This window comes from Castor canadensis, chromosome 8 (assembly GCF_047511655.1).
Source record: "Castor canadensis chromosome 8, mCasCan1.hap1v2, whole genome shotgun sequence".
Lineage (NCBI taxonomy): Eukaryota > Metazoa > Chordata > Mammalia > Rodentia > Castoridae > Castor > Castor canadensis.
This window is the reverse complement of record NC_133393.1, coordinates 83,107,929-83,121,330: the sequence shown is the minus strand read 5'-3', so window position 1 is coordinate 83,121,330 and position 13,402 is coordinate 83,107,929. Positions and strand designations below refer to the sequence as shown.

Here is a 13,402-nt window from a genome sequence, read left to right as displayed (position 1 = left end):
GTTGACTAGAATTTTAATACTCATATACTCTAGCATAGTAGTTTTCTTGTATGTGGCCTTTAATGTTACCTCTGCTTTAATAAGATAAGATGAAATTAGCGTATGGAAAAATTGTATAGATGCAAGTATTATTAGAAATGTAGCTTTTCCATATACTTTAACTTTTTCCTACCAGTGTCAAAGACGCACAGCCCTTTTAAATAAAAAAAAGGTAACCAAGTCCGTTTGTGTCTTTATGCAGGAAACTCTTCAAACAATAAAGTGGGAGGAAAGAAAAATGCAGCAATAAAGATAGATAAGGTTTGTTGAAATAAAGAAAAATCTTTTTCTTAGATAATAACAGTTTGTAGTTGTTTAGTACATAACTCCAGTGCCCTCAAATATACAAAAATATTTTATTGTAACTATTAACCTAAGTGTGTTTACTGTTTCACTAACTACTTTTTACATTTCTAGCCTCGAAGATCATATCAGTGTACAAGTCATTGCTTCAGAAACTTTTTCTCCAATATGTTTTCTTCTAGTAGTCACACTGGAGACTCTTCTTTTACCTGTAGAGCTTATTGGTTAGTATTTTTAACTTTTAATTTATGTTATTTATACTTGATGTTTTAATTGTTACGATTAACTTTTGGTAGAAATTTAAACTTGGGGCTTGATAAAAATTATGAAAGCTCACTTTGTTTTTTGTTTCTTTTGGAAAACTAACCAGCTCTAACTAAGAGGCAACCTGGTATTTTGTGAGCTTCTTAATGCCACATGCCAGTGGCTTTTGTTTTATTAATAATAAGTTGCTCAGTGCAGTCTTGTTATATGATAGGAAAATAGGCTATTAACAACAGATAGTCATCTTTGAGTCTATAGTGACTGGCAGGTAGTGCTGGATAGATATTTGTGGAATTGAAAGATTAAGCTGAGGTTTTAAAATTATACAGAGTTAAATTCAATATCGTTATAGGAACTGTTTGATGTCTTCCACCTTAGGGTAGGTGGAAGATTCAAACATGGGATGTGACATCCCATGACCTTCATGGGCTATTTTGATCTTAACAGAGGCTGTTAAGTATTTTTCTCTTGGAGATAATGAAGAATCCTCCATTTTAGGTTTTCTTTGCATATCCCCATCACTCATGGCTAACTGCTTCCTAACATTCCCCAGTTAAGGACTAGAGACCTAAAATCTTTTAGGGTAAGGTTGGTGGAAGTCAGTTTTTGGGATCTTCTATAGGTGTGGGTCACAGGCCTAGGTCAGGAGTCTCTTGTCCTTATTCTGTTGATGGGAATAGCTGGGATCCTAGGTCATGGATGATCCAGGTGTCCCCTGTAGAAGGAGTTATATTCTTTGGAGATTGTAACCAGCCATAGTTGTGTTTGAGGAGGAGGAGCCATGCGGAGGTTAATAGAGTCAGAATTTGAGTCATACTGTTTGTCATTCTGTGGCCTCTGTTCTTTAGTCCAGCAAGACTAGAACTCGGGCAAACACGAAAATATAGTGAAAATGATAACAAAGTTTATTAGGAACGTACACTTTCAGTAGACTGAAAGTGCATTGTCTCTAAAACTGAGAAAGATGACGACTCTCTTTTGTCTTATTGTCTGCTTCAAAATGGGAAATCATTGCACCTAGAAATTCTATCAGTAGTAGTTATTAGTCTGAAGTGACTGTAAAAATTCTGTTACTTAAGCCAGGTGTGATGATACATGCCTGTAATCCCAGTACTCAGGATGCTGCTGCAGTGAGTTCAAGGTCAGTCTGGAGTATGTACATAACAGTACTGTCTCAAAAAACAAACAAAAATATGTCACTTAAGATAGAAATTTAAGCCTTATTTTTAAGGATTCAATGTTGTTTTGATTTGCCATGTAAAAATTTTAGTTATTTTAGGGGTGAGTTTATTTTTGAGTGTTTAAATAGGAAAAAGTTCTTATTTTTCTAAGTATAATCCATAATGCTAAGTGTGAAAACTGCTTCTATTCTTGATATAACTTATTATTACTTTAAACTTTTAATATTTGGAATTCTGATGAAAGTCTAAATTTATCTTTTAGTACAGAATTTATAGAAGTCAATGAAATCAGCACATTGATTAGGCAGAAGAGACAGGAATTGGAATTGTCATGGTTTCCTGGTACATTACCTGGAATTGGAAGGTAAAAAAGTGCTTACATGCTAATATAAACATAGATATCATTAATTCTTATGCTTCTGAGAAATTCTTGTGTAAAGTAAACTTTGGCGTATCAAATGCCTAATGAATATTACAACTTAAAGGACTCCCTGGAAAGTAAGGAATCAAGGGGAGAGCACAAGACTGGGAAGGGTTCATTATTAGTAACAGCATTCAGACCTGTCGGCCTTCCTCTACTCCTTTCCCTCTCTACTTTGACCTATGTCTGTCTGCTGAACCACTGTTTGTATATTTCCATTCTCTATGCCTGCACTTTCCTGACATTCATGACTTTCTGTAATCTAGTTCTTCCTTTCTTAGTTTAAATCCTGAAGCTACTAGCACAGTGCCATGTACATACTGCATACTTGAAACAAACTCCTACATAAAAATTAAGGACTCCTCCAGAGCTTTGTATTCATCCCCTATAACATGTCTTAGCTATATTTAACTGTTTCTATGACACAGCTCTGTGTGGGGCCTTCACTGACAGAATAATGAGGGAGCATGAATAGAAGAAGTAAGATGTGGAAGTCCAGGGCTGGGGCACGCTCAGTGGCCCCTGCCTGCTCTGCAAGGGCAAAGCCCTGAGCTCACACCTCAGTACTGTCACACCAAACAGCAACAAAAGTGCACTTATGTGTGCTATGAGTCCTTTCCTTCCTTATAGTTACAGGGTTTTGTACAGATACAAGGCACACATTGATTGCCACGTTTTCTCCTTCCACTTCACAATCTCACCTGATACTGAATAAAATAGTATTTTGTTAGGAGACCTAACTTGAACATAAGTGAATAAGAAAAGGGAGCATAAAGAAGTGAATTGGGTTTGAATACAAAAAATTGGGGGGCTCTTAGCTGTTCCCCAGAGACACTGAGAATTTTGAGAGCCACCCTCAGATCAGGCATTTTAAAATTTAATATCACAGTAAAAATTAGTTCAGTATTAGGTCTGGAAAAGAGAAAGAAGAGGGCAAAAGGGAGCTTTCTGGAAAGATGGAAATGTTCTGTTTCTCGATCAAGATGCAAAACAAAATGTTGACAAAGTATTATTTAATAGAGAAACATCTATATTAAGTTGCCTTCATCTCTTTGACATTAGTTTAACAGAAAAACATGCTTTTTAAGGATTTTTTTCTTCACAGCCAACTGGTAGTCATCTCCAGGCAATTAATAGTCTTGAATTTATATTTGCTATTATTTGGGCAAAAAAGCTTAAATACTGTATATTAGTATTGCTAATCCAGCTGAGTGCAGGTGGCTCATGCCTGTAATCTTAGCTACTTAGGAGGCTGACATTTGGAGGATTACAGTTTGAGGCCAGCCAGGGCAAATCCTTCTCAAGATCCCATCTCCAAAAATAACCAGAGCAAAATGGGCTGGAGGTGTGGCTTAAATGGTAGAACACCTGGTTTGCAAGTGTAAAGCTGTGAGCTCCAATCCCAGTCCTATAACAAAACAAAAAACCTGATAATCTGATATGAAGAATTAATGGTTTTAAATTGCTGACTTAGTTTTTTAAACCATTTAAATAAAAATTTCTTTATTTTAGCCTTTATTTTCTTAAACCATTTAAACAAAGATGTCTTTATTTTGTTTTTAATTTTCAGAGTTGGTTTTATGCCTTGGAATATTGAAACAGAAGTCCTCCCTCTCATTTCTTGTGTGTTGCCAAGAACTATTTTTCCAAGTACCATGTCATTAGAAAATTTGGGTAAAGTTTGTGAAATGTTTTTCTGTTTTTTAAAATTGCTAGCCTTTTCCAGTTTTGAAAAATGTGAGGGTTGATATAGAAAATTGTAAAGTAACATAGTAACTCTTAGATAGTTCTGTAAATAATTGAACAGTGACTTAACTTTTAAAGTCATTAGAACTAGAGTATACATACACAAAATGGAATAGTATCCAGTCATTAAAAAGAAAGAATCTTGCCTTTTGCAATAACATTGATGAACTTGAAGGATGATAGCTGAGTGAAATAAGACAGGCACAAAAAGACAAATACAACATGATTTCACTCATGTGGAACCTAAAAACATTGATCTCATAGGAATGGTGACTAAAATGGTGGTTACCAGGAGCTGGGTTGTGATTACCAGGAGAAAGGGACGAGTGGAAATAGATGACCCAAAATTTGAGTGAGACAGGAGGTCTAAGTTCAAGGGGGCTATTGTACAACTTGCTGACTATAGTTTATATATACAATAATATTATTAAATATATTTTAAATAACAATGTAGTTTATATATAATACTTTTAATCTTAAAAAATGTTGAGTGGATGCGAAGTGTTCTTACCATTGAAAAATAAACTCTACACTAATGAATGTGCTAATTAGCTAGATTTAGTAAGTCCACAGTGTATTATATACTTCTGAACCTTATGTACATGATAAGTAATTTCGTCTGTTAATTTAAAAAAAGTGGTTTCAATTAGAAAATCTCTTCTACAATTTTAAGGAATTCCAACTTCAAGACTTTAAGGAACTAACTAGAAGTTGCCTTTCTGTTTAGGGCTCTGGTGTCTAAGCCATAGATGTTTAGAGTGACATCTGTGAATTATTTATGAAAAAGTAGTCTCAGTCTTTATTCATAAATAGCGACAGTTTTCTGTTTTTGTCTAGATAACAGATCATAAAACAATAGCTGTTACCTGACTGAACATATTTTCCTGTTTTCCATATAAACAGGAAATCTACATGGATTCAAATCTAGTTGTAACTTCAGTAGTATTTAAACAACAAAAATACCCCCATAAAACCTCAGCTGTGAGATGTTACATGTAATTGTAATTTGATTCATAACTATTTTTGTTTCACTGTATTACACTCTTTTTATTGCTAAAATTAAGTATAGCCAAACAGTTATCATTTTTTGAGACACGTTTTTAAAAAACTTCTTACTGTTTTCAATATTGTTAGGTACTTGCAAAGGATATGCATTAACACACACCCAAGAAGGAGACGAAAAAAAGCAAACTTCTAGTACATCAAATACTAGAGGATCAAGGCGAAAACCTGCAACAACGCCTACAAGGAGATCTACACGTAATACGAGAACTGAGACAGTCAGTCAGTCTCAGAAATCCCCAGTACCAAATAATTCTGGGTGTGATGCCCCAGGTAATAGTAATCCTTCCATAAGTGTTTCCTCTCCAGCTGAGGCAGAAAAGCAAAGAAGACAGGCTCCAAAACGCAAGTCTGTAAGGAGAGGGAAAAAAACACCTTTAGTAAAAAAGAAACTTCGGAGATCTGTACCTCTTCCTGACAAAACGTCTTCTAGTGATTCAGTAGAGGAAGAAGTAACAGAATGTGGCACGTCACTGATAGTGGAGAAGGAGCAACAATCGGATGTAGAAAGCAGTAACATTTGTTCTGTGCAAACAAATGTAGAAAATCAGTTGGCTAATTGCTTGAAAAGTTGCAGAGAACAAGTAGAAGAAAATGAGGAGCATACCAAGAATCATGATATAGAAGAAAAAGTAGAATCTTTGTATTCAGAATCTTATATTCAAGACACTCCTGTGCTTGTACAGGAAGAGGAAATTCAAAAACTTGAGAATACAGGTATAGAGGCCAAAGTTTTGTGTGTAGAAAGTGAGATTTCTAAAGATATTTTTGAAAAAGAGAGTGATTCACTGGAAAATCAAGACCAGGTATCTATGTCTTCAGAATCAGAGGTAAATGGAGTTACATGTTCAGATCATCCTCCAAATGATTTTATTTCAGGTTCAGTATCTAAAACTGAAGTATACCCACCAATATCTACTTCTCTAGGTGAGGTATCTAAGAATACAGAATCAGTGGTTAATGAAGAAAAAATAGGTGAAGAAAAAATAGCGGACAATCTGACTGTAGAAATCATTGATCATAAAGATTCTACAGTAAAAACAGAAGATACTGTAAAAAGCCCTATATTAGAATCTTCTGAAGGTGAAGTTAAACAAACAGTAGACAAAATATCTATTGAGAGCTCAGAAATTCAGTTGCTGGGACATGTTGAAACTGAAAATGCAGAAATAATTACAGCGTGTGATACTTCAGAAAGTGGAAATTTCTGTCCTGTTCAAGACTCTGAAGATAATTTATTAAACACCCAGTTGGACAAATCTTTAGAAGAAAAGATGGAGTCTCTGGCTGAACATTCCAAATCTACAGAGTTGCTTACCACACAAAATGAGCAGATTGAGAAGCATTTTAGTGAGGACAATAATGAAGCAATACCTATGGAGTGTGATTCATTGTGCAGTGACCAAAATGAGTCTGAAATCGAATCATCCACAAATGCTGATGCTAAGCAATTGAATGAAAATTCTGTGACACAGAATTCTGAAAGTAAGGTATCTTCTGATCCTACAAATGAAAAGGCTGAAACTGAATCTCAACCATCTGAAAGCCCAGTAGATACAAAAGATAAAGCCAAAAAGCCTCGTACTCGAAAATCTAGATTTCATTCTCCATCTACAACGTGGTCTCCCAACAAAGACACTGCCCAAGAAAAGAAGCGGTCTCAATCTCCATCCCCCAAAAGAGAAGCTGGAAAAGAAAGCAAGAAGTCTCGATCACCATCTCCTAAGAAAGAATCTGCTAGAGGACGGAGAAAATCTCGTTCTCAGTCCCCAAAAAAGGATATGGCAAGAGAAAGGAGGCACTCTCAGTCTCGGTCTCCAAAAAGAGATAGTACTAGGGAAGGCAAAAGATCTGAATCACTGTCCCCAAGAAGAGATACTTCTAGAGAGAACCAAAGATCTCAGTCAAGAGTGAAAGATTCTTCCTCAAGAGAAAAATCTAGGTCCCGGAGCAAAGAAAGAGAAAATGATCGAGATGGTCAGAGAAGAGATCGAGATAGAGAAAGGAGAACCAGAAGGTGGTCCAGATCTCGTTCTAGATCACCATCAAGGTCGAGAACAAAAAGTAAGAGTTCATCATTTGGTAGAAATGAAAGAGATAGTTACTCTCCCCGGTGGAAGGAAAGATGGACAAATGATGGTTGGAGGTGTCCACGAGGAAATGAGCGGTACAGAAGAAATGACCCAGACAAGCAGAACGAAAATAATAGAAAAGAAAAAAATGACATCAATCCAGATACTGATGATTCAAATTCTACCGACAAGCCTAAAAGTGACTGCCCCAGTTGGGTAACCGAAAAAATTAATTCTGGGCCTGATCCAAGGACCAGAAATCCAGAAAAGTTAAAAGAGTCCCACTGGGAGGAAAACAGAAATGAGAATTCAGGAAATTCTTGGAATAAAAACTTTGGTTCGGGTTGGGTATCTAACCGGGGTAGAGGTAACCGAGGCAGAGGCACTTACAGAGGTAATTTTGCCCATACAGATCAGAATGAAAATAGGTGGCAGAACCGAAAACCCCTCTCAGGTAATTCAAATAGTGCAGGGAATGATCCTCTTAAGTTTGCGGAGCAGCAACCCTATAGGCGGAAAAGTGAGCAAGAGTTCTCTTTTGATACACCAGCAGATAGATCAGGGTGGACATCTGCTTCTAGTTGGGCTGTGAGAAAGACTTTGCCAGAAGATGTGCAAAACTATTACTCTCGGCGAGGGAGGAATTCTTCAGGTCCACAGTCTGGGTGGATGAGACAAGAAGAGGAAACAACTGAACAGGGTAACATATTCTGTTTGTTTATTGATGCTGTTTTACTTGAAGAAAGAGATATAAATGTAGTACCATATTTGAATTGAAACATTTGTAGATTTTATAATGGTAAACGGAATCCTAGTTGTTTACAGATCACTTTGCATTATATAAATACATATACACATATATATACGTATGTTAGTACTGTTTTTTTTTTTAGCCCTACCCCATTCCAAATTTTGCCAAAAGCTTAAATATTTTATTCCTGTTTGCTACAGTAGAAGAAGAGTTTGGGATGCTCCTGTGCAGGATTTAACTTCTATTTCATTTATTTCGGGTGTACCTGCTTGAGTTTTTATTGATCATTGTTCTCTTCTAATACTATTTATCTTTCTTTGTTTTTTCTTGTTAAGAACATTGCAAGAGAAAAAGCTGTTGAAAATACTAAAAATTGACCTACTTATAAGTTAGTAACCAGTTAAGTCTTACATAATCTTTTTTAACTAGTAAGTTTCTTGAACTACTGGTTCTTTCTACTGTTTATGTATAATATGAATTTATTCTTTTAAATTATTTCAAATGCTTTCTTTTAGTTAGAGAATCATTCTACATTATTTACGAATGTCCAGATTAAACAATTGGGCTTTAGTTTTGGTGTACTGAGTCTATTAATTATGCCTTAATTTTAATATAACCAGTTTTTCTTCTGTTTTTAAAGAGATTTGTAATATGATTTTTTTTACAACCTTTTTTTCTTTTGATAGATTCTAATCTAAAAGACCAAACAAATCAACAAATTGATGGTTCTCAGCTACCTGTAAATATGATGCAACCACAAATGAACGTAATTCAGCAACAAATGAGTGCGCAACACCAGCCAGTGAATATCTACCCATATCCAATGGGTGTTCATGCCCCTATGATGAACATCCAACGCAGTCCATTTAATATTCATCCTCAGCTACCCTTGCATCTCCACACAGGAGTGCCTCTCATGCAGGTGGCTGCTCCTACCACTGTTACTCAGGGACTACCATCACCTCCTCCCCCACCCCCACCATCCCAACAAGTTAACTACATTGCTTCACAACCAGATGGAAAGCAGTTGCAGGTATGTTTTTAGCAACTCAAGTTTAATCAAAACAATTGTTAAAAACATTTAGCTAGTAGAGGCTTTCTGGCATTCAGAAAGTTGATTATTTGGTTACATTTATGGTAAGACCCTCACAAGTCCCTTTTTCATTATCCTTTTCTAGCTCCTACTCTCAACCTCCCTTCAGGAAAATTAGATAATATTACATGCACACCATTACTTATATAAGCAGCTTTGATTGTGAGATTAAGACTAAATTATGAGTAAAACTAGAGTCAAGTGGAGAGTACTTTAAAAATTTTCTCTTTTATAGAACTTTTCAGGGAAGGTAATAGGAACTAGGGTTTAACTACTGTGATAAAGTTTGTTTTCTTGTTTGAACAAACCAGGTAAAGATGTTCATTGTCTATTTTCTCTGTTTGATTTTCATGAATTTCCCATCTAAAAAAAATGCCTCTGTGACACTGAAAATTTGAATAATTAGTAAACATTGGGTTGCTTCTTGTTTGTGTCTGCCCTTTAGAAACTATAAAATCCTGACAGTCATATTGTTAGAGTAGTAGGAAAAAGGGATGTTAGAATTTGAGTTCTTACATCTTTTTCTAATATCATCTCAACTCCTTGCTTCATCATCTCCAGTGTTTAAAACAGGGACACTTAACTTTAATTAGTATTCCTAAGGAGCTTTGGAAGAAAGACATCATTCTTTAAGTGCTAGTTTTCTAAGTACTAAGGTTGAATTGCTTTGTATTTTTTAATGTAATTCCTAATGTTTGACTAAGAGATATATTGAGTACAAATAATTTATTAACTGACAATCTTTAAAACAGGGTATTCCTAATGCTTCTCATGTGAGTAATAACATGAGTGCACCAGTCTTGCCTGCTCCAACAGCAGCCCCAGGAAACATGGGAACAGTTCAGGGACCAAGTTCTGGTAATACTTCGTCATCAAGTCACAGCAAAGCCTCTAATGCTGCTGTAAAATTGGCAGAAAGCAAAGTAAGTGTTACAGTGGAAGCCAGCGCAGATAGCTCGAAGACAGACAAGGCAAGTTCAAGGTTGAGAGTAACCTGTATGCGATAATTCTGTATGTGATAAAGATGAAAAAAATACCAGATTTTGTATGAATGGTGAAGAGTCTTAAATTCCAGTATTATTTGAAGGGTTCTATCTAGATGTGTCAATGCCTGTTGAATTCTTTCTCAAAATATTTGATGTATGTGTTAATAAATAAGTATTTTGCATTTGTCATACCCATATGTGAAGAGTTCCTTGTAATAATGTCATTGTGCAGTGTTTTCAGTTTCATATTTTAAAGAAATTTTTTGAGAATATGTGGTTGGCAAATAATAATTGTACATTTTCTTCTCATCAGAAATTACAAATTCAAGAAAAAGCAGCACAGGAGGTGAAGTTGGCTATTAAGCCATTTTATCAAAATAAAGATATCACGAAGGAAGAGTATAAAGAGATTGTACGGAAAGCAGTAGATAAAGTAAGTTACAGTTTTATTGGAGTTCTGTACATATTATTTTGGCCCACTTCTATTTTAATAAAGGAATACTTAAATTTAATTGATAAAAGCTAGCTCCTACTAATTCTTGCCTGCTTCTTACCTTTTGAATAAGTTAATGTGAGATATGCAAGTCTGACTGTATTTGGGGTTGTTTTCACAAAGCTTTCCATTTTGCTTAATCCCTTCAAGCATGAAAAAAGTCCCCCCCCCCTTTTTTTTCTTAGGTTTGTCACAGTAAGAGTGGAGAAGTAAATTCTACTAAAGTGGCAAATCTGGTTAAAGCCTATGTAGACAAATACAAATATTCACGGAAGGGAAGCCAAAAGAAAACTCTGGACGAACCTGTGTCTACTGAAAAAAACATAGGCTGAAAAGGGGAATGCTGTGAAGGACATTGTCAAGATACCTGCAAAGTGCAATTGCAACCTGCACCATTAACTGAAGATCACACATAACTGTGACAGAAATTTGGTTTTGATAAAATTATTTTTTTTAATGTAGAATATAATGTTTTGTTCTAAATAAATATAGTTCTGCACTGCAACTTATATCTAACCCCTCCCCCCAAATAAATTCAAGGGAAAATAAAGGGTTTAATGGGTTGTGCATTTTTACTAGGATTGTGTTATAGTGTGGATACTGGAAGATGTACAGCTTTTTGATTAGAACAATGGAATGCATAAATTAGAAAATTCTAAGCACTGGTTTTGGAAGATATATATATATATATATATAAATACATTTATTCTGTCAGGCTAAAAAATAAAGTATCTTTATGACTTTTCCCCTCTAATTATAGAAAGTTAAATAATGTATTACCATTATGATATTTCTAATATCAATTGCAGGGTTCCTAATGTGTATTTTTAAAGTACATATCTGAATAAATTGCTTAGATAGAAAACAGATTATCACATGAGTAAAATACCTTGAGACACTCTTCACCTGTTGTATCACCAAATAAAGGTTGTGCTGCTTGCTTTTCTTTTGTGCCTTTTTTCCCCCAGTTGAGATGAAGTTTGATTTGCTAGATGACAGCTTTGGCAGTTCTTAGTCTTTGTCAAATTCAGAAGACCCATTTGGAAAAAGTGTTGACTTTTTAGAAATTATGTTCTTTCATCTTTTCTACCCATCAGTGATGATAAATTCTTTGTGCCAATTGGAGAATTGCTGTTAAGTGGTGACCTTTCCTTCCTTCGGACTAGGGTAGAATTACAGACTCACTTCACTGGTTTCAGGTTTTTGCTCATCTGTCTCATTGCTAATGAAATTCTTTACACATTTGAGAAAACCTCAAATGCTTTATAATGAATGAAGTGTTAATTTGGTGACCATTAGCCATGTTGTAGAATTCTAGACATTAAAACTTATGTTGAACAAAAGGAGAGGAAAATTAAGTAGTGGAGTTTCAGTTAGTTTTTCAGGGACTAGGGATTTTTTAAAGTACTAGAGTATCTTAATTTTTATGAAAGGTAGGTTTAGGACTAGAGGTGTGGCTCAAGTGGTAGAGTGCCTGCTTTGCAAGTGCAAAGCCCTGAGTTCAAAAAAATCCCAGTCGCACCAAAAAAAAAGGTTTAAAGTGTTTATAGTGCCATTGTTTTAATTGGCATCTTGAAAGAAAAATGAGTTCTTTCCATGATAAAGTGACTTTCATTCCAGTAATAATTTTTAATAAATACCGAATAACTGGAAATTCAGATCTTATGTTCATAGATCCAATTTAATACACCTCAGTGAGTCAGACCTTTTGCTAAACTATTTAGCAAGAGCAATACCGTGTATGACTGCTTTTCTGAAGTAACAATTATCCATTTCCTAGTTTTTTTGTACATAATACTTTCCTGGTGCTAGCTTTGATAGGCAAAAATATTTTGAAATGTTGGCCCCATAGAGGTTGTGGCAGTTAAATAAGCTTTGTTGGGTTATGATTGTAATCCTAAAAACATTTCCAAACAATTTTTGATCTTCATTCTACATTTCTGGGCATTTGTAATACAGTTTTACTGACATATATATTTTTAATTAAAGTGTGTTTAGATTATGATGGAGAAAGAAGTTTGGTTTTATTCTTCTAATAAAACATAAAGATAGTGTTTCAATATCACTGTGCACCTCCTCAGTTGTTTCAGTTCAGAACTCCATAAACGATGGTGTGAATTTGTGATCTATTTTGAGTTAAGGGTGGTTCACACTGAAAATTTTGTAGCAAATTGTGCCTGAGCTAATGAATCACATAATAAATGCCTCTGCATTTTCCTTTTAGTGACATTGGGAGATGGGTGACATTTAAAATTTTCCTTTATACCAATTAGTTTTTACAAACAAGTTTTGGAGAAAAGTAGGTGATGTGGTGAAGAGAAGGCCCTCTATCCTTGGCAGAACTCATGAATTATTTTCACGATTCTTGAAAATAACAAGTGTGCTTTCTATATCTGGTTGGCACTAGTAAGACTGCATTTAAAATAGCTAATGAAGAACGTTACTTGATTAGAATTGAAATTCTTTAAGAATGAATTAGAAAGTGCATGCTTTATGTTAAAAATACATTGCTTTTACATTCCCTATTGCTTATTTTTCAGAAATTCACTTTAACTTTGCATGTGTGCAAACTAATTAAAAACAGTTTATGGGGTTACAGATTGCTCATTTTGTTTATCAAGATTCAATATTTTCTTAGCCTTTGGAACCTTGGTCCCTTTAACTTAATAGTCACATTGATGTTTTAGGTTTTAGAGATGTGTAGAATTTTGAGACTAATTGTTACCCATTACTTTAATATTCCAAAAGTTTTGTGATTATTTGTTGTTGTCTTGGAAATTACCACATTTTCTTCATTACCTTCCATTAAATGGCCATGGTGTGTACTACTTGAATGTTCCTTCCAAAAAATGTAGCTTCAGAAGCACAGTGGTTGCCCTAGGGTCTGAGACATTGTAGAATGAGGTTGGAGTGCTGTCTACTGAAACAATATTCTTAAGCAACTGTGTAGTGTATAATATTTTCTAATAAATTCCTTTGGTAAACAAAGAA

General features: G+C 34.9%; 1 protein-coding gene across 4 annotated transcripts in view; it reads left to right on the top strand.

The window, feature by feature from the left end:
* The window catches only part of Scaf11 (SR-related CTD associated factor 11), a 63,388-nt gene extending 49,986 nt beyond the window's left edge, over positions 1 to 13,402 (top strand). For 2 of the 4 annotated variants that reach the window (XM_020180478.2, XM_074083216.1), the window contains 9 exons: positions 242 to 300; positions 457 to 566; positions 2,050 to 2,151; positions 3,779 to 3,882; positions 5,089 to 7,788; positions 8,526 to 8,872; positions 9,685 to 9,903; positions 10,232 to 10,351; positions 10,597 to 13,402. In XM_020180478.2, coding sequence (XP_020036067.1) covers positions 242 to 300; positions 457 to 566; positions 2,050 to 2,151; positions 3,779 to 3,882; positions 5,089 to 7,788; positions 8,526 to 8,872; positions 9,685 to 9,903; positions 10,232 to 10,351; positions 10,597 to 10,743 — 3,908 coding nt within the window. In that variant the 3' untranslated portion in view covers positions 10,744 to 13,402. The remainder of the gene's footprint in view (positions 1 to 241; positions 301 to 456; positions 567 to 2,049; positions 2,152 to 3,778; positions 3,883 to 5,088; positions 7,789 to 8,525; positions 8,873 to 9,684; positions 9,904 to 10,231; positions 10,352 to 10,596) is intronic. The other 2 variants (XM_074083215.1, XM_074083214.1) reach the window with 2 other exon arrangements.